The sequence below is a fragment of the Mauremys reevesii genome, linkage group 4 (genome assembly GCF_016161935.1).
Source record: "Mauremys reevesii isolate NIE-2019 linkage group 4, ASM1616193v1, whole genome shotgun sequence".
Taxonomy (NCBI): domain Eukaryota; kingdom Metazoa; phylum Chordata; order Testudines; family Geoemydidae; genus Mauremys; species Mauremys reevesii.
Window position 1 is genome coordinate 109,884,066 of NC_052626.1, and position 24,929 is coordinate 109,908,994.

At 40.9% G+C, this 24,929-nt stretch overlaps 1 protein-coding gene across 1 annotated transcript in view; it reads left to right on the top strand.

The window, feature by feature from the left end:
* LOC120403969 (mucin-6-like) overlaps positions 1-24,929 on the top strand; it is a 98,706-nt gene that overhangs the window by 18,188 nt on the left and 55,589 nt on the right. The window contains exons 8-28 of the mRNA XM_039535991.1: positions 1,110-1,219; positions 3,568-3,775; positions 6,490-6,612; positions 7,385-7,505; positions 9,577-9,715; positions 11,312-11,416; positions 12,282-12,351; positions 12,469-12,606; positions 13,655-13,816; positions 14,248-14,342; positions 14,846-14,978; positions 15,713-15,962; positions 16,514-16,566; positions 16,670-16,779; positions 17,816-17,967; positions 18,906-19,047; positions 19,780-19,890; positions 21,547-21,732; positions 22,310-22,549; positions 23,170-23,326; positions 24,736-24,882. Of these exons, the coding sequence (XP_039391925.1) occupies positions 1,110-1,219; positions 3,568-3,775; positions 6,490-6,612; positions 7,385-7,505; positions 9,577-9,715; positions 11,312-11,416; positions 12,282-12,351; positions 12,469-12,606; positions 13,655-13,816; positions 14,248-14,342; positions 14,846-14,978; positions 15,713-15,962; positions 16,514-16,566; positions 16,670-16,779; positions 17,816-17,967; positions 18,906-19,047; positions 19,780-19,890; positions 21,547-21,732; positions 22,310-22,549; positions 23,170-23,326; positions 24,736-24,882 (2,952 nt within the window). The remainder of the gene's footprint in view (positions 1-1,109; positions 1,220-3,567; positions 3,776-6,489; positions 6,613-7,384; positions 7,506-9,576; positions 9,716-11,311; positions 11,417-12,281; positions 12,352-12,468; positions 12,607-13,654; positions 13,817-14,247; positions 14,343-14,845; positions 14,979-15,712; positions 15,963-16,513; positions 16,567-16,669; positions 16,780-17,815; positions 17,968-18,905; positions 19,048-19,779; positions 19,891-21,546; positions 21,733-22,309; positions 22,550-23,169; positions 23,327-24,735; positions 24,883-24,929) is intronic.

Here is a 24,929-nt window from a genome sequence, read left to right on the forward strand (position 1 = left end):
AGGCAGTAAAAAGAGGTATTGTTGGCAGAGCAAAGGCATTTAGTAAGATAATAGATCTGATAGGTAAGATAGGGCTAACATGTGAAGGGCCTTAAAAGGTTTTTAAAAAATCTTGTGTTTAATGTGGTGGAAAAAATGGAGCCCGTGGAGGGAGTCAAAAAGAGGGATGACATTCTCAGAGTAATGAACCACATAGAGGATTCTAGCAGCAGCCTTTTGAATGGACTTCCAGCGGGGCAGAGAGGCATAGTTGTAGTCATCAATGCCGGGGAAAAAGTAGGTTGCAAGTAGTCAAGATGGGAGTTTTGGTGATGTGGAGAAAGAGAGGAAAGGCCAGATCTTAAATATATAAGGTAGGGAGAATCTTCAAGATTTAGGCACATCTTGGGTCTAGAGAGTGGCCTGAGTCAAAGATGATACCTGGATTTCAGACAGGAGTGATGGGAGAATGGTGTTATTATCCAGGTTGACAGAGAAAGGGAGGAGAGAGGAGCACTTAGAGGGACATTGAGTGTTCAGTTTGGGGTGGAATTTAAACTTGATAGCTGGACATCCATAAGGAGTCATCCAAGAGATACACTGAGATTTGGATTTGAACAGAGGAAGACATGTAGAGAAGTAGATTTGTGAGTCATATAGCTACTTATTAGGAGGTAACATAGGAACTTTACTAAAGCCATTTGATAAGTGAGAGTTTATATCATCCAACGCCTTTCAGGCAGCATAAGTGCAGGAGCTGGTACATACATTGCTATACTCATCTGGATGCTCCAGGCTGATGTCTGCTTTTAGGGAGTGCAAGCAACAGCCTCAAACACAACTAATCATGGAAATCAAATTTTTCCCCAAACCCAGTACATACCAGCAATCATGTCTTCCATTAAGTGTCCACACACTTCCTTTCAATGTAGATATGCTGGTATGGTCTTATTATAAATTATGTTCCATTATTTTTAGCAACATATTTAACTACACAGTTGCTCACTAACACATTGTAGGGTGAGAGACTCAAACATGATTTTTTCTGCATGGCAGTGCAGGACACTACCATCAGCTCAAACTAGTCTAGATAGACCTTTTTCTGATCTACTCTGTACCTCAACTTGCAGGTAAATTGCTGGATGCTTACCAATTTGCCACTTTACAAAAAATGGATGACCCGTCAGAGATCTGCCCATCTGAGGAGATGGCAATTCCCAATATTCCTCGCAAAAAATATGTAAGTATCACATTTCTGGCCTTGCCTACAACATAAACTTGAACAGAGAAGTAGATGAATTGGGAATCATTAACTCAGAGATGGTAGTTGATAGGATAGTGGTTAACATCACCAACAGATTTAGTGTATGGAGATGAAGAAAAGAGGCTCTTTGCACCAGAATGCATGTGTGACCCACCCTCCTCATGGGTGTGGTGTTCTGTCCCATTTAGTGGAACCGAGACCACTTAGAGAGAGATTAATGGAGTTTGCTCTACAGCCTTAACTAATGGCCAGTTGGCTTATAGCTCATGCTGTAGAGACTCATGCACTGAGGTCCCAGGTTTGATCCTGCTCGCCGATGATCGGGGTCTATCAGTGTTACAAGTAGGGGCTCATCCAGGATTTCAACTGGGAAGTCTCTGAAGCACAGGATGTGCTTCCTCAGCGAGGGAAAGTATGTAACCCACACACTTCCTGGGTGTGGTGTGCTGTCCTCTCTAGTGGCCCTGAGACCACTTAGAGAGATTAATGAGTTTGCTCTACTGCCTTAGCTTATGGCTTGAGGCTCATGCATTTAGCTCCAGAGGTCCCAGGTTCAATCCTGCCCACTGTAAAACTGGGGTCTGTCAGTGTTACACATGTTTTAAACAGTCCAGAAATACTACCAGGTGTGGATTTATACAGCTCACAAATGGAAACAGAAAAGCTTAGCACCCCGCTTTCTCAGCCTACAGGTCCTTATACAAATCCCGCTGAGGTCAGTGTGGTTTCACTGATCTTTGTATTAGGCCAGTATGACTCCACACTAAGTACTGTGTAAACTCAAAGACATTCAGTGTGCAATGATCATTTTACCAGGCAGCAGCATCTCACATGGTGTCTGTCACCATCAAGTGAATTTATACCAGAGGTGTGATGGATGAGCACCTGCAAGCATGGAAGCACAGAATCCATTGTACTGAGGATGATGGGGGCGGAGGCAGGAGACAGTTGAGAGATATAAGACCGGCTGGATGTCAAGGGATCTGCAGAACCCCCAGCAGTTTCATGTGGAATAAACCCATTCTTCTCACTAATGGAGTTTCTGCTATCTCATTGCATCACAGATTTTCCTATCTAGAAGATTTTCTGGAGTCTAGTTAATACCACGTACCTAAAAAGCAAATACTTATTTCTGTCTTTGAAATGGCGGGGCAGATTACAGATATGCTTGTTCATTTTGGACTAATTGTAACCGTGGGTCAGAATATGCACTTATATTGCAGCTGTTACAAAGTGGTTATTTTTTTACTGTATGTAGGCACTATGTAAAGAGAGTGTACTGAAAGGACAGTGATTTTTCTCTTGAAATGGGCAGCATTACACTTTCCCTCCCATCCCTCCTATTTTAAGGATATTTTTCTACCATTCATTTGACAATCCAAGAATTCCGTTAGATTCGCCTGTAAAAAACAGCCCCTCTCCTGGAACGGCTAGCTCTAGTGCTCCATAGAACAAGCAGGCAATTAGAATACCATTCTAGGGGGAAGGCAACAAATGGCAGGATATAAGGAAGGGAACTGACTATTCATTTGGACAAGAGCCACTGTATATCACTGAGTGGAAAATTATCATCTGGAGGTGAGGAGCTACAGTGATGCAGGGTTCTAGCCCAGCTTGTTACAATAATCTTGCTTTGAACTGGTGGAGTATTTCTTTTGGCTCAATCAGTCACGGGTCTGCTACGTTAACATTGTTTTCCTTTGAGATGTTGTATTTCAGCAGATAACATGTGCAATACCAGCAAAATAAAAACAATATTTTTTAAAAAATTCAACATTGATTACATTCCTAAAAGGATCATTGTCTGGACAATAAGGAGTAATGTCACCCAGACATACTACAGAAAACATTGTGCTACTTCTTGTAATCAGACATAGGTTCACTAAATGTCCAATGTGCTATTGGGCTGTCAGGCACGTCTGCATATTGAGGGGTTTTTAGGAGGTGTCCATAGCATTGCTGTTCCAAAATACATTCTTCCTTCTGCTAATTCTTCATGAGAGAACATAATCCCTGCATGTAACACTGTAATCCATGGTCATGGAAGTGTGATGGCAGTAAAAGAATGATTAGCTTTTAGTATGATGAGAGGGAAAATTGATTAAATATTTACAGAGCCTTTCCCCTTTAAAATGTATCATTTGTATTCTCTTCCATTTCCAGAATTACCACTTTGATCCAAATCAATACAATAGTATAATTGAGAGCTGCAAACAATTCTTCTAGTAATTAAAAGCTCAAGATCTGCTTGTTTCATTGACATTTCAACATAGCAAGGACATGACTAGCATCCACTTTCCAATTATTTTTTATTATTTATTTAGGCTAGGATCTGCTCCCAGCTGCTCAACCTTGTGTCTCCGGCTTGCAACGTGTCCAAGAAAGCATTTGTCATCCATTGTCAGCTTGATATGCAGGACTGTAGTGATCCAGGGCAAAGAAACTGTACTTGTGCTACACTGTCAGAGTACTCTAGGCAATGTGCCATGTCCAATCAAGTAGTGTCTGATTGGAGGAGTGCAGACTTCTGCTGTAAGTTATCATGTTTTATGCCACAACTTTATGTATATGTCATATAGAGAAAGAATGATTAATGAAATTTTAAAAAGCCACTAGGAAAGCTTCCACCCATATAAATCAAGGAGGGGTTGGGTTGGGTTGTAGACCCTGGGATGATCTTTGAGCAAATGGTAACCTGCAAGAGTCAGAGTTTGGTATCCTGCAAAAAAAATAAAGATGAATTTATAACTCAAATTGTGTCCCCGTAGCTCAACAGCTAAGTCAGCTGACCAGGTCACACATTCCTGAAGCTGTTTCTTTATCAAACACCTTAAAATAATATTTTTTTAAAGAAACAAACCATATTCTGAAATGCTTGCTTTTGATTCTTCTGTCAGCTAAACTGCAGTGTTGACAAGCCATTACAGGCAAAGTAATATTTCATCTATTAAGAAATATGCAGGGACTAACCGTTCAAATTAATTTCAGTGATTGTCCTATTGTTTTTAAATTACTGGTCATCTTAGCAAAGGTGCTGTGCTACTTTCAGCTACACCTGTGCTAATTGTTTGCAATTAAACTCAAAACTATTCAATTCTCCAGGTTAGAGGCTTCATTACAAATACAAATCAGATCAGGCTCAGCAAAAGTCACAAATGGCTAGTTTATGTTTGCATTATATTTTAGTTTGCATTGAAATCATATGAAATTACTAGTTATGAAGTGAAATCAGCTAAGCAGCATCAAGTGAATTTTGTTTTGATGTGTATATTTCCTTGTAACTTTAAATGGAGCTCAAGAGACTGAAAGTACAACCCTTTATGGATCAAAATTGTTTGATTTCATCATGCCTGCTTTGAAGTTTAACAAAGCAGGAGGCATGATGTGGCAGCCCTTTGGCAAAGGACTCTTAAAAAGCATATTCATTAATTTTAATTACAACACAATGCAGCCCAGTTGAAAGCTTAATGGATAAGACAGAAGACAGAATTCTAGGCAGAATTTTGGGAAGAGATCAAGATGCCAAATGACACTCAGTGACATTCAGAGTCTAAGGCAGTGAAGGATAAACTCCAAGCACCTAGTTAATGGGAATGTTGAGCTGCCTCACACTCTATAACTGATGTTCAGTACCCAAACATAACTTATTTTTTTAAATAAATTGCTTTAACAGGAACATCTTTCTCCTTCCTCCTTATTCTGTTACATGTGACTTCAACATCTGCTACTATTTATTTGGAGTTTAGCATGAGAAGGGAGATGAATATAATCCAGACAGGATTATATTCCTGAATCCAATAATTGACTTCTGATGTTTTATCACATGTTCCTTATCCTCATCTTCTAGGCCTTGTATCCTCTTACCCTGCCTACATCTCTGATCTCGTATCCGTCTCTTCGCTTAATCCCTGTACTCCTCCCAGTCTTCATGTACGACTGCTCTCCAGCTCTTTGTACACTTGTGGCTTTCTGCCTTCTGTCATGCTTCTCCCTGTGCTAAGGGAAATCTCCTGCTTCCTGCATGCCAAGTGCCCCCTCCCCCTCCTCCAAATCCCACTTCTTCCTGAAATTGTTCTTTTCTTCATCCCTCCAATATTCTCCCCTGAATCTCCTTTCCCTAAATGGGTGTCCCAGTTTTGTTTAGCATTCAATTTGTCTTGCCTCTCTTAGACTGTAAAGTCCTCAGGGCAGCAAGCCTGTCAATATTTGTAAGGCACTGTACATGTTTACAATGCTATATAATAACGCTCGTTAATCATACTAAAAATAATATCCCCAGTCTAGCCTTTGTTATGATAATGTTAATGTTGCAAGCAGGCTATTCACTTAAAAAGAAACATTACTAGAACTTGTAGTTATAAAAAAATCGAAAGTGAGGCTATTCAGAGTGAAGTTAAAAAACAAATATTTGCGAGTTAGGAAATAAAAATATTATACTCCAAAAAACAAGTGTCCAAAACTCTGAAAACATCAAGGGTCTGATTATCCCCTGTTCATAGTCATTGATACTTCTGCAAAATGGGTGCCAAATATTACTTAATGAGCCTGGCAATGATTTTGGCAGTAAAAGTCACTACAGAAGATGCAAGGCAGTGGAGGATCTGGTGCCTGAAATTCCAATGCTAATCTTAACTTTCCCTTCTCCCACTTATCTTTCCCTTCCTAATAGGAGAATCCTACTAGTTGTCACATGAAAAACTGACGTGTCCCTTGTTCTGTATATTAATAATGCTATCGGGTGGGATTTTCAAAAACACCTAAGTGACTTAGGAGCACAAATCCCACTGAAAGTCAATAAGATTGTGCCTGAAGTCACATAGGCACTTTTAAAAAACACACCTATGGCTTTTATTGTAACTAATATAATCTGCTGTCACTGTCCCAGCCTGTCACAGATACAGCGAGACCTCAGGCTCATATTTCAGAAGTGTGCATGGTTTCAGGGGTCTGATGCCTATAAGTGTAGGGTGCATGTAGAAAAGGTGATCTGATCTCTAGCCTTTGTCTGGAATATGTGGTCTCCAGTATGTCTGGGATAAAGAATGAAAAATGAATAGAGTGGATGTCTGGGCTATGGTGAGGTGATACACTGGGGATGGGGAATGAAGGTTCTTGTGCTACAGGAAGTGCCAGATACCAGGAGGGTGGGGAGAGCCTCATCTCCAGTCTCTAGGGTAGGTGAGAAGTTTTTCTTTGTTCATATTTAGAAAGATGCCTTAATACTTTTCATTGTTGTTGTATTGAAGCTGTAGGAAAATGTTCAGCTGACCAAATCTACAAGGAGTGTGGTTCTCCATGTGTTAAAACCTGTTCCAACCCAGAGTACAGCTGTTCCAGTTACTGTACATATGGTTGCTTCTGCCCAGAAGGTAAAGTATTACCATAAAACTAGTATTGATTTCATCATAAATCGTCCATGCCAATAGTTTTGGCACATATCCAGCAGATAAAAATTGTCCATTTAATTAATATACCACATTGTTGTATTGGACACTGTACTGCTGGAAGTGCCATTTCTGACCCATTGAGGCCATTAAAGATCCCTTGACACTTTTTGCAAGAATAGAGAAGTAATACCCCCATTCTGGCCAACATGGGATAATTATACCCTGCCTACTTAAAGTTCCCCCCTATAATTTAAATTAACTTGTTGTGCTAATCTCTTATGTGGTGTTGCCATGCGCTGTTAGACAGTTGCCATCCAGAAGTGGCTGCATTTCATTGGCGAATAGAGAGATTGTGCTTTGTTATGCAGAGTTTGTAAAAGCCCGAAGCATACTTCAAGTTGAACTGTTCTACAAAAATTCAGTTTATTCTCATTATTCTTGGGCATTTCCTGACATTTCAGTAGTAAAATGTAAAGCTAATTCATTCCCATTACCTGGCCAAAATCTGTTATTCTTTATAGAGACTTAATCTTATTCTAAACAAGGGAGTTAACATTTAGCAGCTATGGAAAAACACACTATACACAACATCTCTGAGTCTGTACAAAAGGCTGTGCTGAAATGACACTCTCTGAAATGTTGCCTCTGCAAGACACAGGGTACATAATATAACAGTTCTGAGTGCTTAGGAGCTAAGTGGTAGCTAAGCATCTGAAAATGACGATCTACCTAATGTATTTGCTTCTCTTGATAGGCACTGTTCTTGATGACATCTCAAAAAATCGAACATGTGTTCCCATTGACCAGTGCCCATGTACACTGAATGGGGAGAGATATGATCCTGGCGTTACCATGAAAGCAACATGCAGGACCTGGTGAGTGGTGGCAGATTTCTTTGAAAAGTGTGGAAAGCATCCTGGCCAAGTGGCTGGAAAATTTGACGTAATTGTGTTCCAGACTTTCAGAAGACAGACACAAATGTGTTTACATCATCTAGACACAAACGCTGTTTTGAACGCTCAGGACCCTACATCTGCAATTGCTGATAGAGTAATGTATGCTGTGGCAAAGTACCTGCTTCTCCTCAGCTGGCTCAGTCACTTTTTGCCTTGGAGACACAGGCTTGGGCAAAGCAAAGTCCTTCCAGGTCGCGCAGGGTCTGGCTGAGCCTTCTCTCAGTCAGTCCCTTGTGCTGGTTTTCTCCCTTCTGGGGACAGAGTGCAGTCTTCCTTGCTGGAAGAGTTCAGAGTCCTGCTGCACCTACTTGCTGGCAGCTTCTCTGCTGCTCTCACTCTCCCCCCCTGCTTCCATGCCAGGGAGGGTTTTAAAAGGTCTCCAGCAATTGGAGCCAGCTGAACCTAATTAGTTCCCTGGTAACCCCTGTTCCAGCTGAACCTTATTTCTCCAGGGCTCTCTCTCCTCAATGGATAGGGAGAGGCCTTTTAACCTCTCTGGGACTAATTACTACCCCTCCCTTTGTAGCCATTTGTCCTGAGTTTGCCACAATGCCTAATTTCCTTATCTATGTGTACAAAAACAAATATAACCTTTTTCTGTGCAAATGTACAATAACTATCACCAAAGTTATTACTAATGGTCAACTTTGCTGGCAAACTGAGCAGGAGGCTTTAAAGCATTGAATGGACCATGGAGACTAAACTCCCCTTTTACCACTAGAAATGGTTCCCCTGGGTTAATGTTTTAATAATTTGGTGTTGCAATGTGGAGAATATTGCTCTACTGTTTTCCATGTTGTATCTATTCTGTGGATAAAGAAAGGAATTTGATTTCCAATGCAACACTGTTCATCATTGATTTATTTATGATTTACATGGCTGATGGAGACCCAAGCTGTACAAGGTGTCAGAAGGTTCACTGACCACAGTGGTGCCTCCTGCCGGCCGTAATGGAGATTAGCTCTGGCAGCTCAGGCTTTCCCTCTGGTGGTGTCTTCTCCCATTGTCTCACTCTGCAGCCCCACTCTCAACTGCAGCTTCTTCTTTGTGGCTTGGCACTCCAGCTAGGTTACTAACGTCCTCCCCTTTTGGGGAACAGTACATCAGCAGCCCTAGGCAGTCATTCCCTATGGCTGCCCAGTTCTATGCCACACCCTTGATGGCTGGTAGTGGAACCCAGGCCCACCCTCTTCTCCAGTTTCGAGTGCAGGGACCCTCAGCTCAGCAGTTCTCAGCTTCCTCCCTCTGCCCTCACTGCTCCTTCCCTGGCCTTCTTCTTATCCTCTGGCTCCCACTCTCCCTGGGCATACCAGCTCCACCAACCCTCCTCCCTCTTCCCAGGGAGTGACTGCTGACTGCTTTTCCCAACAGCCCTATCTGTAGCCCATTACCTGACTTCATAGGCCCCGCCTGTTCCTTTCACTCAACTACCTGCTCCCTGGCTCCTCTTCTAGGTGCAATCTGTGGAGCTAATTGGCCTACTCAGCCAGCTTAACCCCTTCCAGTCTTGTGTGAGGTGGACACCCCATCACACAAGTGTCTCATCAGCTACAGATTGAGATAAATAGTGTCTACTAATATATTTAGCAAATGATAATGCAAAACACAAAAAATTCACAGAGGAAAAGGAATATATACATATTAATATATACATTTCCTTACTAAGAAGTTACTGAACATTTAGTGCCAAAAAAAAAAAAGAATTCAGGAGATAATGGAAATGAAAGTTTAGAACATGTAAGGTACTATATCATGTTGGCTACTCGTTGTGGCATACATCGACCACTATCCAAGATGATCAGTTCAGTCATCTTCAGATTTCCACAAGGGAAGAGCCTGAGGCTGTCAACTTCAAAATACTGCTACACAGAGATATGACCATAGACATGCTGTTGTAAGGCAATCAAAAAACAACAAATCCCCCAGAGAGTCAGACCAAATCGCACTAGACTGGTCATAGTCATTTAACGCATGTTCTTGTTTTCCCCAGTAAATGTACAATGGGCCAGTGGAATTGCAATGAACTACCCTGCCCAGGAAGATGTTCCCTGGAGGGAGGCTCTTTTGTCACCACGTTTGATTCCAGGTCATACAGGTTTCATGGAGTCTGCACATATATCCTCATGAAGGTAAGCTGCAGAGATCGTGAACTATACAAGATCAACAGAAGAGAAGTGTCATACTTACAATCTACCTTTATTCCCACTCTCCCCCAGCCCCCGTATAAACTAAAATCTTCCAATGACCTCCATTTATCCCACATATCATATGTGATGCCAAGTAGCAATTTGGTGTTGAAAAAGCTGGCAAGTGTTTTGCATTGTTGCATAATGTAATGTCAGGAAACCCCCAAACTCCAAGCATTAGGAAATGAAACTATGCACAATTGGCTGTGGGATAATTAGTTAACTTTATAACACACTATAATCATTATAAGGATGGTTGAAGCTGTCAGGAACAGTTGTCCCAGATAGATCACACAGAAGTTCTTTGTTAAATTTATTTCCAACATCACTTCCAGGTCCAAAGGGTAAGATTATATAGATATAACAGGAAATCTTTGATAACGTCTCAACAGTTTGTACTCAATGGCTCCAACTTGCAAGTAAACATAATTACAAAATGGAAACTTTGTAATTCAGAATCCATCATAAGATTGACCAACAATTGCCACAGGTAAAAAATATTTACTTACAGGGCTGACCTAGCTTCAGACACAAAGAAGATGCCATCTGCTTGTTCATCACCTTGGAACAAACAGAAACCTGAAATGAAATTTCCCCAGAACAGACATTGAGTATCTGCCCTAGAAAGGGCTGCCACTTGTTAGAGGAAAAAATACTATTCATAGTTTAGTTGAAGTCTTGAAAGAGTTATTGGTTGGTCCACACTGTTTTTGTTAAAGAAGCAGAGATAAGCAGCAATTGGCCACCAAGGATTCAAACAGCTTAAGTTGTCTCTGACATTTGTATCACCAGTAAAGTCTCTTAGTAACTAATAAAGGGCCCAAACTGCAAAATTAAAAAGCCCAAAATCCAAGGATCGCCAAAATAGGTTTCCTTGATGCAAATGCTGATAAGGTATTGGCTGTGAATGGATACACAGGAAACCCAATTTTTTGCATTTCACCCCATACATTACTATGGCCATCATTAAAAAAGTCAACATTTGCTAACAGTGAAATCCTAGTATCTGAGACACCACAATATTTCCCTATACATAGAATGGGATAAAACTGCAGTATCTAAGATATCACTGACTGGTAACAGTTGAAAAATGTTGAGTTTTTAATGCAGCTATTTTAAATATTCATTCCTAAGTGTCAGGTTTTTTAGCATTTAAGTAGCATGTTGAAATCCTGCATTAATGGAACCCACATTTGAAAATGGAGCACGCTATATTCTCTTTGAAAGAGAGGTTGGAGAGACCAGGCTGTGCCCAGTGTTAGTAATGTGCTGTGATACAAGAAGGGTCACTCTGTAGAAATAAAATGTTAAAGATGTATTGGAAATGCACCACAGAATACCTTCTTCCTCCATTGCTTCAAGTTCACTTACATTTTGTGAGAATGAAAAGGGTTACAAGGCATCTTATATGAACACCACCAAAAAGTGCAATTTCAGGGTAAAACAGCAAGAACAATACAAGATTCTGTGGTGATAAATGGACTTGGGGTATAGTTTATTTTTTCCCCAACATAACCGTGTTTTTTTGTTTTCCTTCAGAGTCCCAGCCTTCCGTACAATGGAACCCTGATGGCTGTGTATGATAAGTCTGGTTACTCTCATTCTGAAACATCATTAACTGCTATAATTTACCTTTCTGCAAAGGTAAGAGTGCAATACACAAGTCCTATGCAACATTTCAGTAGCCAGTCTATCAAAGTTAATGTTCAGAGGCATTGCAGGTGTCGTCATATGAAAATCTGGGGAAAGGGGGAAAATAGTTGCTTCGAATGGTAGTGTATTCCATAATGGAAAGATAACTTCAATGAGATGTGTGATGTCACATTAGTTCAGCAAGTTAGGGGTGCTGAACATAGAATGACCAGTTTTAAAAAAAGTGAAAAATCAGAACAGGGTGGCAGGATGTCTGCTAGGGAAAAAAATTAATGAATCTTTTCTCACTAAATATCATGATGGCAGTAATAGTTGATTAAAATAAAGATAATAGAAATACTAACTCTCTCCCACTCTGTGGGTACACTGGTTTGCCTGCAGGTCTCAGGAAGTAAAAGGCACTTGGCCTTCAGCCCAGCTATGCAGTAATGACTCAATTAATGTCCAGATTGAGACATTTTTTAATGATGAAGATTAATTGAGAAAAGAAGCCTGATAACAGTCGTAAAATAAGTTAAGGGCTGTTACAAAGAGGATTTTGGTCTATTGTTCTCCATGTCCACAGAGGGTAGGACAAGCAGTAATCATCTTAATCTGCAGTAAAGGAGATTAAGGTTAGATATTAGGAGAAACTTTAACTGCAAGAATAGTTAAGTACTGGAATAGGTTACCAAGGGAGGTTGTGAAATCCCTGTTACTGGAGATTTTTAAGAATGGGTTGGACAAAAACCCATCAGGGATGTCTACGTATCCTTAATCCTACCTCCGTGTGAAGAGATGGACTAAATGACCTCTCAAGATCCCTTTCATCCCTACATTTCTATGATCCGATGACTCTGTGCCCTCTTCTTCACAGGACAAAATTGTGATTTCTCAAAATGAACTTCTCACAGATGATGAACTCAGGTGGCTGCCTTATAGATCAGGTACAGAACAAGGGAGAATGTGGAATGTGCAAGACTGGATTAGACATTTCATTCATCTGATTTTAAAATAAACAGATAAATCAAAGTAATTATTTTAAATGATCTAATTTATTTTAGGTGACATCACCATTTTCAGACAGTCCTCCACCCACATTCAAATGTATACCACCTTTGGGCTGGAGCTAATAATTCAAACTTGGCCAGTGTTTCACGTCTATATAAAAGTTGGACTTCTCTTCAAAGGCAGAACCCTAGGTAAGAAATCCAGCCTCCTCCACATTTCACTAAGAAGGAGGGAGGCGGTGAAATTGTGTCTTTAAATGGCCATTGTATAATGGATAGAGTCTTCCTATGATTCTAAAAAACTACAATGGAAAGCTATTGTGTGTTGATAAGAACTTTTTTCCAGAAACCTTAACAAAAGCAATTGATACAATTTGAAGTAGCACAGACTAGGCGCAATATCCACACTCTTTTGTAATAACATTGATTTCCCAACCTAGCTTCTACAAGGTGTGCTTTGTAAAAGGCAAGAGTGCCTGTGAAACCCTGCCTTGTCCAACATGTACTTTACCACACATCAATTGAGTCAGGGCACCTATATAGCCCAACCTAATTCAAGGTGCATCTTAGAAGATTACATTGATTATTCAAGAACCCAATGGTTCTCTTGACCAATGGGCACCTTAGGGGATACACGTATTTACTGTGCAGCAGATTTAGCCAGGAATACATATTCTGCACAACTTTTTGTTTAGAATGCTGTAAACAGCACCAGATCACTGCATGTGCAGAAAGAGAAATTTCTTCAAGCTCTCAAAACTCAGCCAAATCAAAGCCAACTTTTACTGGAACACTCAATTCCAGTGCTCAGTGAGGGCTATATTCCATGCCACATTCTAACTTTCTATACCTAATTGTTTTGATGTTAGTGTTAGAGCCATTCAAAAAAAGTAACAATAACTTTTTTCGGTTGGAATTGGGAGAGTATTTTCTCCCTTTCTTTTTATTTTTTAAAATAACTGAATTATTTTTCTCCAAAAAGCTTTCCATACAAATTCACCTGAAGGAAGTGAACAGACTTGGTGAATTTTAACTTACTAAGTGAAACAGACAAAATTATGAGTGATTGAAAACAGTTTTATAACAGAAATGCTTAACCCATTTAATCTATAGTACTCATTATCACTCCAGTTATAATTACTGATACATTTTATTATTACTATACAGCAAAGACATATCATTATTAGTGAATAAATGTTCCTTGTTTTTCATTCGTCCCTTGTGTTCCCCATGTGATCAGGGTTGTGTGGCAATTACAATGGAGACACTACAGACGATTTCATGACCAGCATGGATATTATTGAAGGCACAGCAGCCCTGTTTGTGGACTCCTGGAGATCAGGGAACTGCCACTCTGCTGCAGAGAGGGACACAGACCCTTGCTCTATGAGTCAACTGAACAGTAAGTCGAATACCCTGACCTATCAGATCACCCCAACTGACTTGCTCTTTCTGAATGATTACCATAAGCTCATCCACAGGGGAACAAAGGGTCTAAGCGAGAAGAAGAGGACTGTACATCACTGATTCCTTCATCTATAGGAAGATGTAGATTTCTAGAATATACTTATATAAGCCAATCTATGACAAGATCTCTCTCTAAAGATCTGACTATGGGTTTGAAGTACCCTTGATAAGTTGGAAGAGTTCCTCTTGATACTCCCACTGATATCCTGAAGACCTTTGAGATCTTAGTCTCTGGCTTTCCAACTCTGTGACTGAAAACTAGTATTACCTTCTCAATGAATTAAATAAGACAGACACAGCCACTTCCTTATCTCTTATTCTTGACCTCTCCATTGCTTAACATCCATGACTGTTTCTCTCGTTTAGAAATGTCTGCAGAGACCCATTGCTCCATTCTTACTAAGAAGGGCACAGTGTTTGAGAAATGCCATTCTGTGGTGAATCCTGCTCCTTTTTACAAGGTAGGAGCTTCTACTAAGGTCTTGAGGTGAGGCAGTGAGAAGCACTACATGGTGTGGGAGCACAAGAGGGGCTCAGGACCAAGAATCATTCAAAAACACCTCTCTCCTAGCCAGGCGAGGTCTGGTATGATCACAGACTGCTATCCCCTAGTCACTAGGAAGGAGAAGATAGGTTTTTGTCTCACAAAGCTAATTGATTTAGTATTTCCCAAGAAACTTCCCCAAATGAACAACGTCAAAGGTATTTAACCTTTTTGAGCATAGTTTTCCTACCTGTAAAATAGAGATAATGATACTTACACTCAGCTTTGTGGAGCATTTTGAAATCTAAGGATGAAAAGCACTGTATAAGTGCTAAGTATATTTTACTTACATCAGCCACTCAGACACATATGTTCATTTTCAATTGTTCCATGTAATCTATTAAATGCATTATTTATTTCCGAGCATGCTGATGACTTCCAAACATCTGACCTAACAGAATACTCTGTGTTTGTTTTCAGAGATGCATCTACCAAGCCTGTAACTATGAGGAGACTTTTCCTTATATTTGTTCTGCCCTGGGATCTTATGCAAGAGTGTGTGCTTCAATGGGGCTGATCCTTGTAAACTGGAGGGACACTGTAGACAACTGCAGTAAGTGACCCCAACTAGCTCTTAAAAGTTTGTAATCAGATGCATATCTATATCATCACTGCTACCTAGAAAACTCAGAAAAACATACCTTCATTTGGAAAATTCCAGTGTTTGATATGGAACAAAATTGGGCTGGGTTTGTCTTCTCCTGGGTTAAGACCAGTTCTACTTCTAAAATTCTCTCTAAGCTGCTGGAATATCATTAAGTATCATGGAGTAGTTTCAGGCACAAAAAAAATCACTTTTGTAGGTAATTCTACTGAATTTGCATTTTAGGAGTGGCTTGATTTCATAAAGAATGTAAATGAAAAATACCCCAAAAAGTAGGATGTTCTCTGAGCTTTATCACCGACTCCCATGGAAGAAGCACAAAGATGACTAAAGTTACTCATGAAACTTCAGCACACACAGCTCTATAGTCATCATCCTTTGATATCACCCAGAGGGTCAGTTGATTTTTCATCTAGGGGAAATCCTGCAGCTCCTGAGGTTTCTACAAGGATGGCCTGCAGGGCCTACTCTACTCCCAGAGACCCTCCTGCTCCTCACAGCAAAGCGCACTAAGGAGCCATGCTTTGATTGGCTGTACACTCTGAGAGAGGGAAGCAAAGACAGCAGTTAACACTGAAACTGTTGGCATTATATAATTCAGCACCTTCCCCTGGCTCCAGCACCCCTTTGAGGAAAAATCAGGGAAATGAAGTATAACTCACATGCTTTTCTTCATTTTACAGCCATTCCCTGTACTGGCAATCAGACATTCAGTTACCACACTGAAGCCTGTGATAGGACGTGCCTGTCACTTTCCGACCAAACCCTGGAATGTTATCCTACTGACATCCCTATTGATGGCTGCAACTGTCCTAAAGGTACCTACTTGAACCACAGAAGTGAATGTGTGCGTAAATCCATGTGTCCCTGCTACCTGGAAGATAAGAGGTTCATACTACCTGACCAGTCGACTATAATTGGTGGCATTACCTGGTAAGTTTGTGAGTTAAAAGAAATGAACATACTGCAAAGGGAGGGCTTGTTCATGTGTTTGGTTTTGTCAAACTGCAGAGATTTTTTTTTTTTACAATAGGCCTGTTTGCCCCCCCCCTTTTTTTTTTTAATTTGTTTCTCTTTTACCTTGGAAATATTAGGCACATAAAATCTAGTCTTCCCTGAAAATGTTGGAGAAGCACTAGGAGGTATAAGAATTATGCTGCCAGGTGCTGTGCCAACACATAAACAGGATCCCTGCCTCACATTGCATACATTACTGACACTATTGGTTATATTGTTGCAGTCCAAAGAGTAAGCAGAGGCATGTTGGCTTGTATTCCATGTTGAAGGAACTGGGAGGCTCAAGAGGCATAGCTGGAACGTTTGCTTCTTGGAAAAGGATGAAGTTATTTGACAAAAAGCCTGAACATTGTTTTCTTAGGAGCGTATCACATTCAAAGAGGAAAAATTAAAACCATAAACCAACTTGAGCTTTAATTGTCCTGTTTAGTAAGGGATGCACACTGAAATACTCTTTTCTTTTCTAGCTATTGTGTTAATGGAAAGATGAGTTGCACTGGTAAACCTCAAGATCCTTCAGGTATGCATTTGGCTACAGTTACCTTCGCCTTCAAAAGCATTATTTTCCCCATGTAACGAATTATCCCTTCATAACTTTCTGTTTCTCTTTTTTTTTCTGCTAGAAAACTGCAAGCCTCCCAGAAAATATGTGTCATGTTCACAGAACTCAGAGAACAAATATGGAGCCTCCTGTTCCCCTACCTGTCAGATGCTGGCCACTGGAATTGAATGTGTGAGTTCCACATCTTTATGATCACATCTCGGTGATGGAAACACACTGTGAGAGAAAAGGTGGAGCAGTGGTTGCCTGAGGCTTGGGAAGACCCACATTCAATTCCTTGCTTAGTCACGGTCTTCCTATGCAGCCTTGGGCAAGCCTCCTAGTGCCAGATTTTTTAAGATACTTAGATGCCTAGTGGAATTTTCAAAAGCATCTAGCACCCATTGAAATCAACTAGTTTTTAAAAAAAAATCACACAAGGCACCTAAATACCTTAAATAATCTGGCCCTTAATCTCTCAGTTCCTCATCTGTAAAATGAGACAAAAGTACTTGCCTAAATCACAGAAGTGTTGTGAGAATAAATACGTTTCAGATAGGTATTCTGATACCACTGTAATGGAGGCCATAAAAGAACTATCAATAAATGATAGTGAGACAGTGAATCTTCATGAAAATTGCAATACTTACTTAATAAACTGCCTTGTAGATTTCCATGCCAAACAATAAAAGATGATATATCAAGAAATAGAACTTTGTAAAAAAAAATTCAAGTGCACCAAATATTGACTGATTACAGGAAAAGAGTTACAAATCACAGTATATATTGATATATATACCTAACAATATATATATTTCATAATGTAATAAAGGTTTCTTATTAAATAAAGAAACAGCAATTAGCAGAATTATAGTGTAACAGACTTCTGTGCTGGAAAGAAATATACATTATTCTTCAATTGTCTGAGCAGCTGGTACCCATGAAATACAACTTTTTTCAAGGAGTCCCCAGAAAGCTTATTGCCTCAGACACTAGCTATATTTTACAACTGCAGTAAAACTTGTATAACAGGGCATTAACTTGCACAAGTAAAAGTGATTTAAGTAATAGCATAGGCTGATTCTTGGCACCAAATAAATAACGCAAAGCAAAACTGAAGAGAGGCGATAGGTCAATAAAAACAAAATGTTTCAATCCATTCTCTTCCATCCTTTCCTTCATGCGTCATTTTTTATGACTGATGTTGCAATTTCCTGATCTCTCCTAGGTACCCACTAGGTGTGAATCAGGCTGTGTCTGCACTGATGGGCTATATGAGAATCTAGATGGAATGTGTGTACCACCTGATGAGTGTCCCTGTGAATATGGTGGCATCTCTTATAAAAAAGGGGAAGAAATCCACACCGAATGCAAAACCTGGTAAGAATCTACAAGTTTTCTCCTTGCTAGTTATTTATTTGTCTAGACTGTACAAGCATACAGTGCAACAGTATGGTTGCAAGGAGAAGAAGAATAGGTAGCAGTTGAGGGTCGGAGCTAAACAAATTCTGCCATAATCATAAAGTGTGAAAGTGACAAAACCACAGATAACTGTGACAATGTCTATATCTAAGAGGAAAGGTCGTGGTCTCCTGGTCAGCCACAAACAGGCTATAATGACAATTGCTGCTATATGCACATCCAGCAGCAGTGTGGGATCCAATAGCGCCCTCAAACTATAAGCCATACTAGAAAAGTATATCAATTCCACCATAATTGAAAGTGCCTCTTCTTCCCTTTCTCTAGATAGATCAACTGACCCATCGATATTACTTCCATCTTTTCTAGCTACATTCTCAATCAGCAGTTGCTACCATTTCCAGTTCCACACTCATAGGTGCTGGACTAGGGGTGCAGGGAGGTGCGGCAGCACCTCCTGACTTGAAATGGTTTCCATTATAGACAGGGTTTACAGTTTGGTTCAATGGCTCTCAGCACCCCCACCATAAAAATTGTTCCAGCACCCCTGTCCACACCTTCTCATTAAAATAACCAAAGGGACAGCAAAATCTGCTTTAGTGACAAGAAGAGCTGTTTACTCAAGGCAATGTAACCTGTCATGCCTCATGTTTTCTCTTTTTTAAAGTAAATTAAATGGAAAAATATACTTAAAATTTCATCTTTAGTATGCATTAATTTTCACAAAAGTCAGGAAATTTGAAGTTACAGTTCCCATATTAATCATAATTTGACCACATTGCATATATAAACTAATCAATGAAGTTAATACAGCATATACAAAATGTGTGTATGTAGTGATGAGTTAAAGCTGCATACCCTTGAAAACTTCCTAACAAGAATTTTCTTCTCATCGCTAGCACCTGTACAAGAGGCAAATGGAAATGTGTTCAGAAATCTAAATGCTCCTCAACATGTACCCTCTATGGAGAAGGACATGTCACCACTTTTGATGGACAGCGCTTTGTGTTTGATGGCAACTGCGAATACATACTAGCTACGGTAACATCAGTGCTAGTGCTTCTTATGGCAATGTACTCATTGCCAAGAAATGGCTTGATTTATGAACTCTGACATATTTAGGGCTCATTTGAAGACCTCATCTGAAAATCCTTTACACACACACACACACACACACACACACACACACACACACACACACACAAACCCACCCACCCCCCCAACAAAAAACAAAACAACACCAACCAAACATACTCCCAACATTTTATATGAAATCACAAAAGACACAAAGAAAATTTCCTAACATACTTGAGTGCCTGTGGATGACCTACCCACATAGGCATATTACACCAGCTAGACGATGTTTTCTAGTGAAGTGATGTAATTCTTAAAACCAGATCAGCAGTTTGATCATTGGTACTTCTAAGAGTAACACCATGCAAGGGCGAAGTACCCTACAGACTCCCTCCTTTCCCCCTGCAAAAATGTGGTTTCTGAAATGGATAACATGACCAAGCTGCCACAAGCCATAGAATACCCCAGAAGCTGAGGGATGCACGTATACAAATTCCACTGAAATGATTTCCTTGATATCGGAATTATAGAATGGAATTATAGAATGTTCCACAGTGACTGAGGATATTGTGTGTGAGGCTGGCCTGTCTTGCTGAGAGGCAAACTCCCTGAAGCGATAGTTCAGCACATTGAATCTTCTTGTTCACCTTGTTACTTTGAACTCTCAAATGGTTAAGCAATTCAGTTTCTCTCCTTTAGGATGGTTGTGGTATGAACAGCTCTCACTCCACCTTTAAAATTGTGACTGAGAATGTCATCTGTGGGAAATCAGGAGTCACCTGTTCCAGGTCCATCAAGATCCACCTTGGGGTAAGAACATCATGCTGCTGTTATCCATCCAAGATGGCCCTCATATCAGTGTAGGAGTCTACAGTCAAGTCTTATAGGGCAATCTACTTGGTGACCTAGAGCTTTGGAGTAGGGTTTGAAATCCCTAGCTCAGTCTTTCACTCCCCGAAGTTGTGGTCTGTCTAAAAGCCATGAGAGTAAAGCCTTGGATTTTACCCTCACACTGGAAAATCCTGCAACGGAAGAGTATCAGTCATGTTGCCTGAGCCACAGACTGAAGCCAAGAAGGCAGTGTGTGAAATTAAGGAAGACTCATCATGGTCAGCGTATGAATCCTAAAAAAATCCCTGTAATCCAGCTAGTGGGTTTTGGCTCCAATTGCCTCTAGTTCCTCTACTATCTCACTGCTGGTGCATACATAAACCAGAAAAATTGATTATTCTTATTTTTTGTATTACCAAAGAACTTCCATCCTCCCTTGTAGGTTTGTGGTTCTTAGTCCTGAGGGAACCAAAAGTACATCAATATTAGATTATCTCAGAGTCATGCTTCAATAGCAAACCAAATGAGGACCACAGACTGTTGAGTTTTTGACCAGGGAACTGTCACTACATACAGTACACACTTGCCACCTGGTTAATTAGCAACAGCAAAGGCAAAATGCCAATGCTTTACTGAAGAAGCTAGTAGCTTCTTTTGCACTTAACTCCTAAATACTTGCTCCAGAGGAACACTATTATTGGTCCAAAAGCAACTGTTGTTGTGCACCACTGCTCTCAGGAAAGATGTAAAAGTACAAGAGTGCATGAAAGGCAAAACTGATCAACTCAGTATTAGCTACCATCTCTCCATGTAACTTTGCATCTACTCATTTTAAATCATGGAAATAAAACTCTGTGCTTCAGCCTGTTGCACACAGATAAAATAAGTGTGATGGCAGTGTTATATACAACAAAACAATCCATTACAAAGTGCTGTTGCACCCTACACTGACCATGAAACATGGTGGGTTTGTTTCATGTTCATCAAAACTTGGATATTCATAGAACAGATCGAGGCAGCTAGGGGCAGGCTAGGTTTTACCTTTGCATGGGATAGGTGTAGATGGAAGAGAATAATGTTTTGGCATCATGCACTGCTTTGCTTTCTTACATAAGCATAACATAGGCTACATCTACACCTCCGAAATTATGTTGAGAAATAGACACTCTGGGCACATCTACCCTTAAAACACTGCATTGGCACAGCTGCACTAATGCAGCCGCGCTGCTGTGGTGCTTTAATGAAGATGCTCTACACTGAGGAGAGAGTTCTCCCATCAGTGTAGTTAATCCACCTCTCTGACAGGCGGTAACTCTGTCTAGGGGAGAAGCTCTCTCACTGACTTAGCGCTGTCTACATGGGGGGGTTAGGTCAGTACAACTACATCACTCATGTTTATACTGATATAGGTCTGTAGTGTAGACCAGGCCTCAGGCAGAGATGCTCATCATCTAGGGACTGTGACTCAGCTGACAATAAATAATTTTCCAAGAGCTAACCACAATCAGTCAGTTCAGAAAAACAGAGAAATGACAATCTGTAGCAGCACCCTTTAGTGATTCCTGGTAATGTTACAAAGACAGAAAGGGACATACTGAGAGGTATATTATAACTTACAGGCCAATTTGCTTTCAGAATATGACACTTATACTGGCAGAGGAAACCTACTTTGTATATGGGGACAATCCTCTGACACAATTCCATGTGAAAAAGAATGCCCTTCACCTGATGTTCGATATCATTATCCCAGGAAAATACAACATGACTCTTATCTGGAACAAGCACATGAATATTTTCATCAAGATCTTCAGAGAAGCACAGGTAATTCAGAGTAACTTCCTAATATACTTTCCTTAACTTTCTTTGTTAAATACATTTACCCCCACATTCAAATCAAACTGCACATGAGATGGCAATTGTAACAACTTTCTACACCAGCAGGGGTCTCCTAGAAAGGCCTCTCATAACTCCCATCCCTCCCGGAGCAGCAGAGATCTTCACTGGAGGCTGCTTATTAGCTGCTTACCCAACTTCACAACATGAATATTGGGCTGATAGCTAATGTGTTGTCCAAATGACAACACATCCTTTCATCCCCCAGAAGGGCAGGGAAATTTGTACAGGGCATTTGAATGTATTTTGACCTCATAAAGGTGCAGATTATATCTGTGTGTGTGAAAACTATTGAGGAAGAAGTCCACTATTTCCTTCCATTGTTCATTTAACGAGAAAGGCTATACATACAAAAAACTAATGGTATCTGGCACAGTATTTACAGATTGCAATCACGGATCAGAAACAGGAAGTGGTGCAGATAACAGAAAGATAATTCAGACAATTGGTTGCAATTAGCAAATAAGGGGCAACCTAATATTAACGCTTTCATTTCTTCATGTAGGATCACCTCTGCGGTTTGTGTGGGAATTACAATGGGAACATGAGAGATGACTTTGAAACTCGAAGCAAATACGTGGCAGCAAATGAACTGGAGTTTGTAAATTCTTGGAAGGAAAACCCTATGTGCGGGGATGTGTTCTTTGTAGTTGATCCCTGTAGCAAGAACCCTTATCGTAAAGCTTGGGCAGAGAGGAAGTGTTCCATCATCAACAGCCAGGTCTTTGCTCCATGTCACAGTAAGGTAAGCAAGCTTTTGGCCTTCTTTACACATAGTCTACAGACTTCCAAAGGATGATCCCCTCATACTTCAGTGTGTACCTTCCTCCTCCCCAGGATGCATGAAATGTATTCTTGCACCTGCTTCACTTTAATCTTTTGTACCTCCTGTTTGTAACATGTCTTCAAGAAGTGAGCTCAAGTGAGAAATGTGAACAGTGTTCATGTGGGTCCGTGCAGGGTATGAAACTGCTGAACTTAGGTGCCTCTATTTGAGTGGGTGTGTTTTGCTGCCTAATCACATGGAAACTATATATAGCTGTTCAAGTACACATACGGATCTAGAGATAGCCTTCAAAATGTCATAATTTTCTATTGATATTTTGCAGTGCCTAAGTTTTTACTAGAGATTACGGTTTGAACTGGAATTGTATTATTGCTGTGCTTATTTTACTACACAACAACTAGAGGAAGAATTCATACTCTCACGTAGCAGAGCAGATTATGTTCTGAATGTTCTCCCTTTACCCTGAGCTAACATCTGTAGTTTAGCCCAGCTAGAAACAGGAAAGAAACCTTATTGACCAATGCACACGTACAAGAGAATCCTGGTTAACCAATTTATTCCTTCTCTCTCAATCAAAGGTATACCGCATGCCTTATTATGATGCCTGTGTCCGAGACTCCTGTGGGTGTGACTCTGGAGGAGACTGTGAATGCATGTGTGATGCCATTGCAGTATATGCCAAGGCATGCTTAGATGTAGGTGTCTGCATTGACTGGAGAGCCCCAGAGTTCTGTCGTAAGTTTCTTGAACACCTTTAAAAAATGACATATGTGATTTTTATTACTAGCTTTTGTTTTCAATTCATTTTACGCTTTGTCCAATTATAAAGGGGCTTAAGGGACACATTATTATTACAGGATTAAGGTACATTGATAGAGCAGCATGGGGGATTGCTTGTGTAGCCACTACCCATGTTGTATCTGTGTTCTAGATAAATGGATGACTTCATCCTGTAGTGCTCTTAACCTTGCACATTTCATCAGCATTAACCTCACCAGAAACACATTACCATGTCATGGAGAAATGAGGGAGAAAAATCTAGCAGTCACAAATAATAATCTTGCAATATATTTTCCCTGTTGCTACTGCAGAACTGACAGCCAACTAGACAGTAGAGGGAACACAATATTGTAAAAAAAACAAAACAAAAAACCTGTTCTCATAGTTGTGATGAAATCATCTTTGTGCAGATTGCAAGGAAATAAACAGAGAAAGCTGGGTTGGCTGGGGCTCCATAAAGCAAGAAAAATTATCAGTGGTTGTTATATAGAAGAAATTTTATGCATAGGCTTCACAGAGTGTTATAATCAAACCTTTAAAGCTATAGTTCTTGATAGCTTCCATTTAACACATCAATATATTATACATTACAAATATTTAAATGCCTACATCTGCCCCTTTTCTTTTGAAAGGAGGAAATTAACTCACACTTCACTAGAACACAGATTCAAATCAGTTCTCCCACAGTCGAGGTCAGGGCCGCCCAGAGGGGGGGGCAAGTGGGGCAATTTACCCCAGGCCCCGGGCCGAGCAGGGGCCCCCACGAGAGTTTTTCGGGGCCCCTGGAGCGGGGTCCTTCACTCGCTCCGGGGGCCCCGGAAAACTCTCGCGGGGCCCGGGCCCCCGGAGCGTCTTCACTCCCGGTCTTCGCTGGTGGGGGGGTCCTTCCTCTCCGGGATAGAAGGACACACCCCCCACCGAATTACAGCTGAAGCGGGACCCACCGCCGGAGTGCAGCCGGGTCTTCGGCGGTAATTTGGCGGCGGGGGGGTCCTTCCTTTCCAGGACCCGCCGCCAAAGTGCCCTGAAGACCCGCGGTGGGGGCTGCACTTCGGCGGCGGGTCCCGCTTCGGCGGTAATTCGGTGGAGGGGGGTCCCCGCCGTGGGTCTTTGGGGCACTTTGGCAGCAGGTCCCGGAACGGAAGGACCCCCCGCCGCCAACTTACCGCCGAAGTGGGGCCCCCCGCCGCCGAAGACCCCGGGCCCCCGGAATCCTCTGGGCGGCCCTGGTCGAGGTTGGAGGGCTTACCTTGAGTCACCAAGTACCACTGAGTCGCTTTCTTCCTCCTATTCTGAATCCTTTGAGGAATTACATTCCATAAATTGAAAAATTCAACCTTTCATTCTGTTTTTGCTTTTTTCAGCCGTCTATTGTGACTACTTCAACACACACCGAAAGTCAGGCAGTGAGGGCACCTACAGCTACAATTATTGGGATGAACAAAATTGCACCTGGCATTACCGACCTTGTAATTGCCCACAGCAAAGCTACAAATATGTCAACATTGAAGGTAATGATTTCACAGTTTCAGGGTTAGCTGCACTTTTGACCACCTTT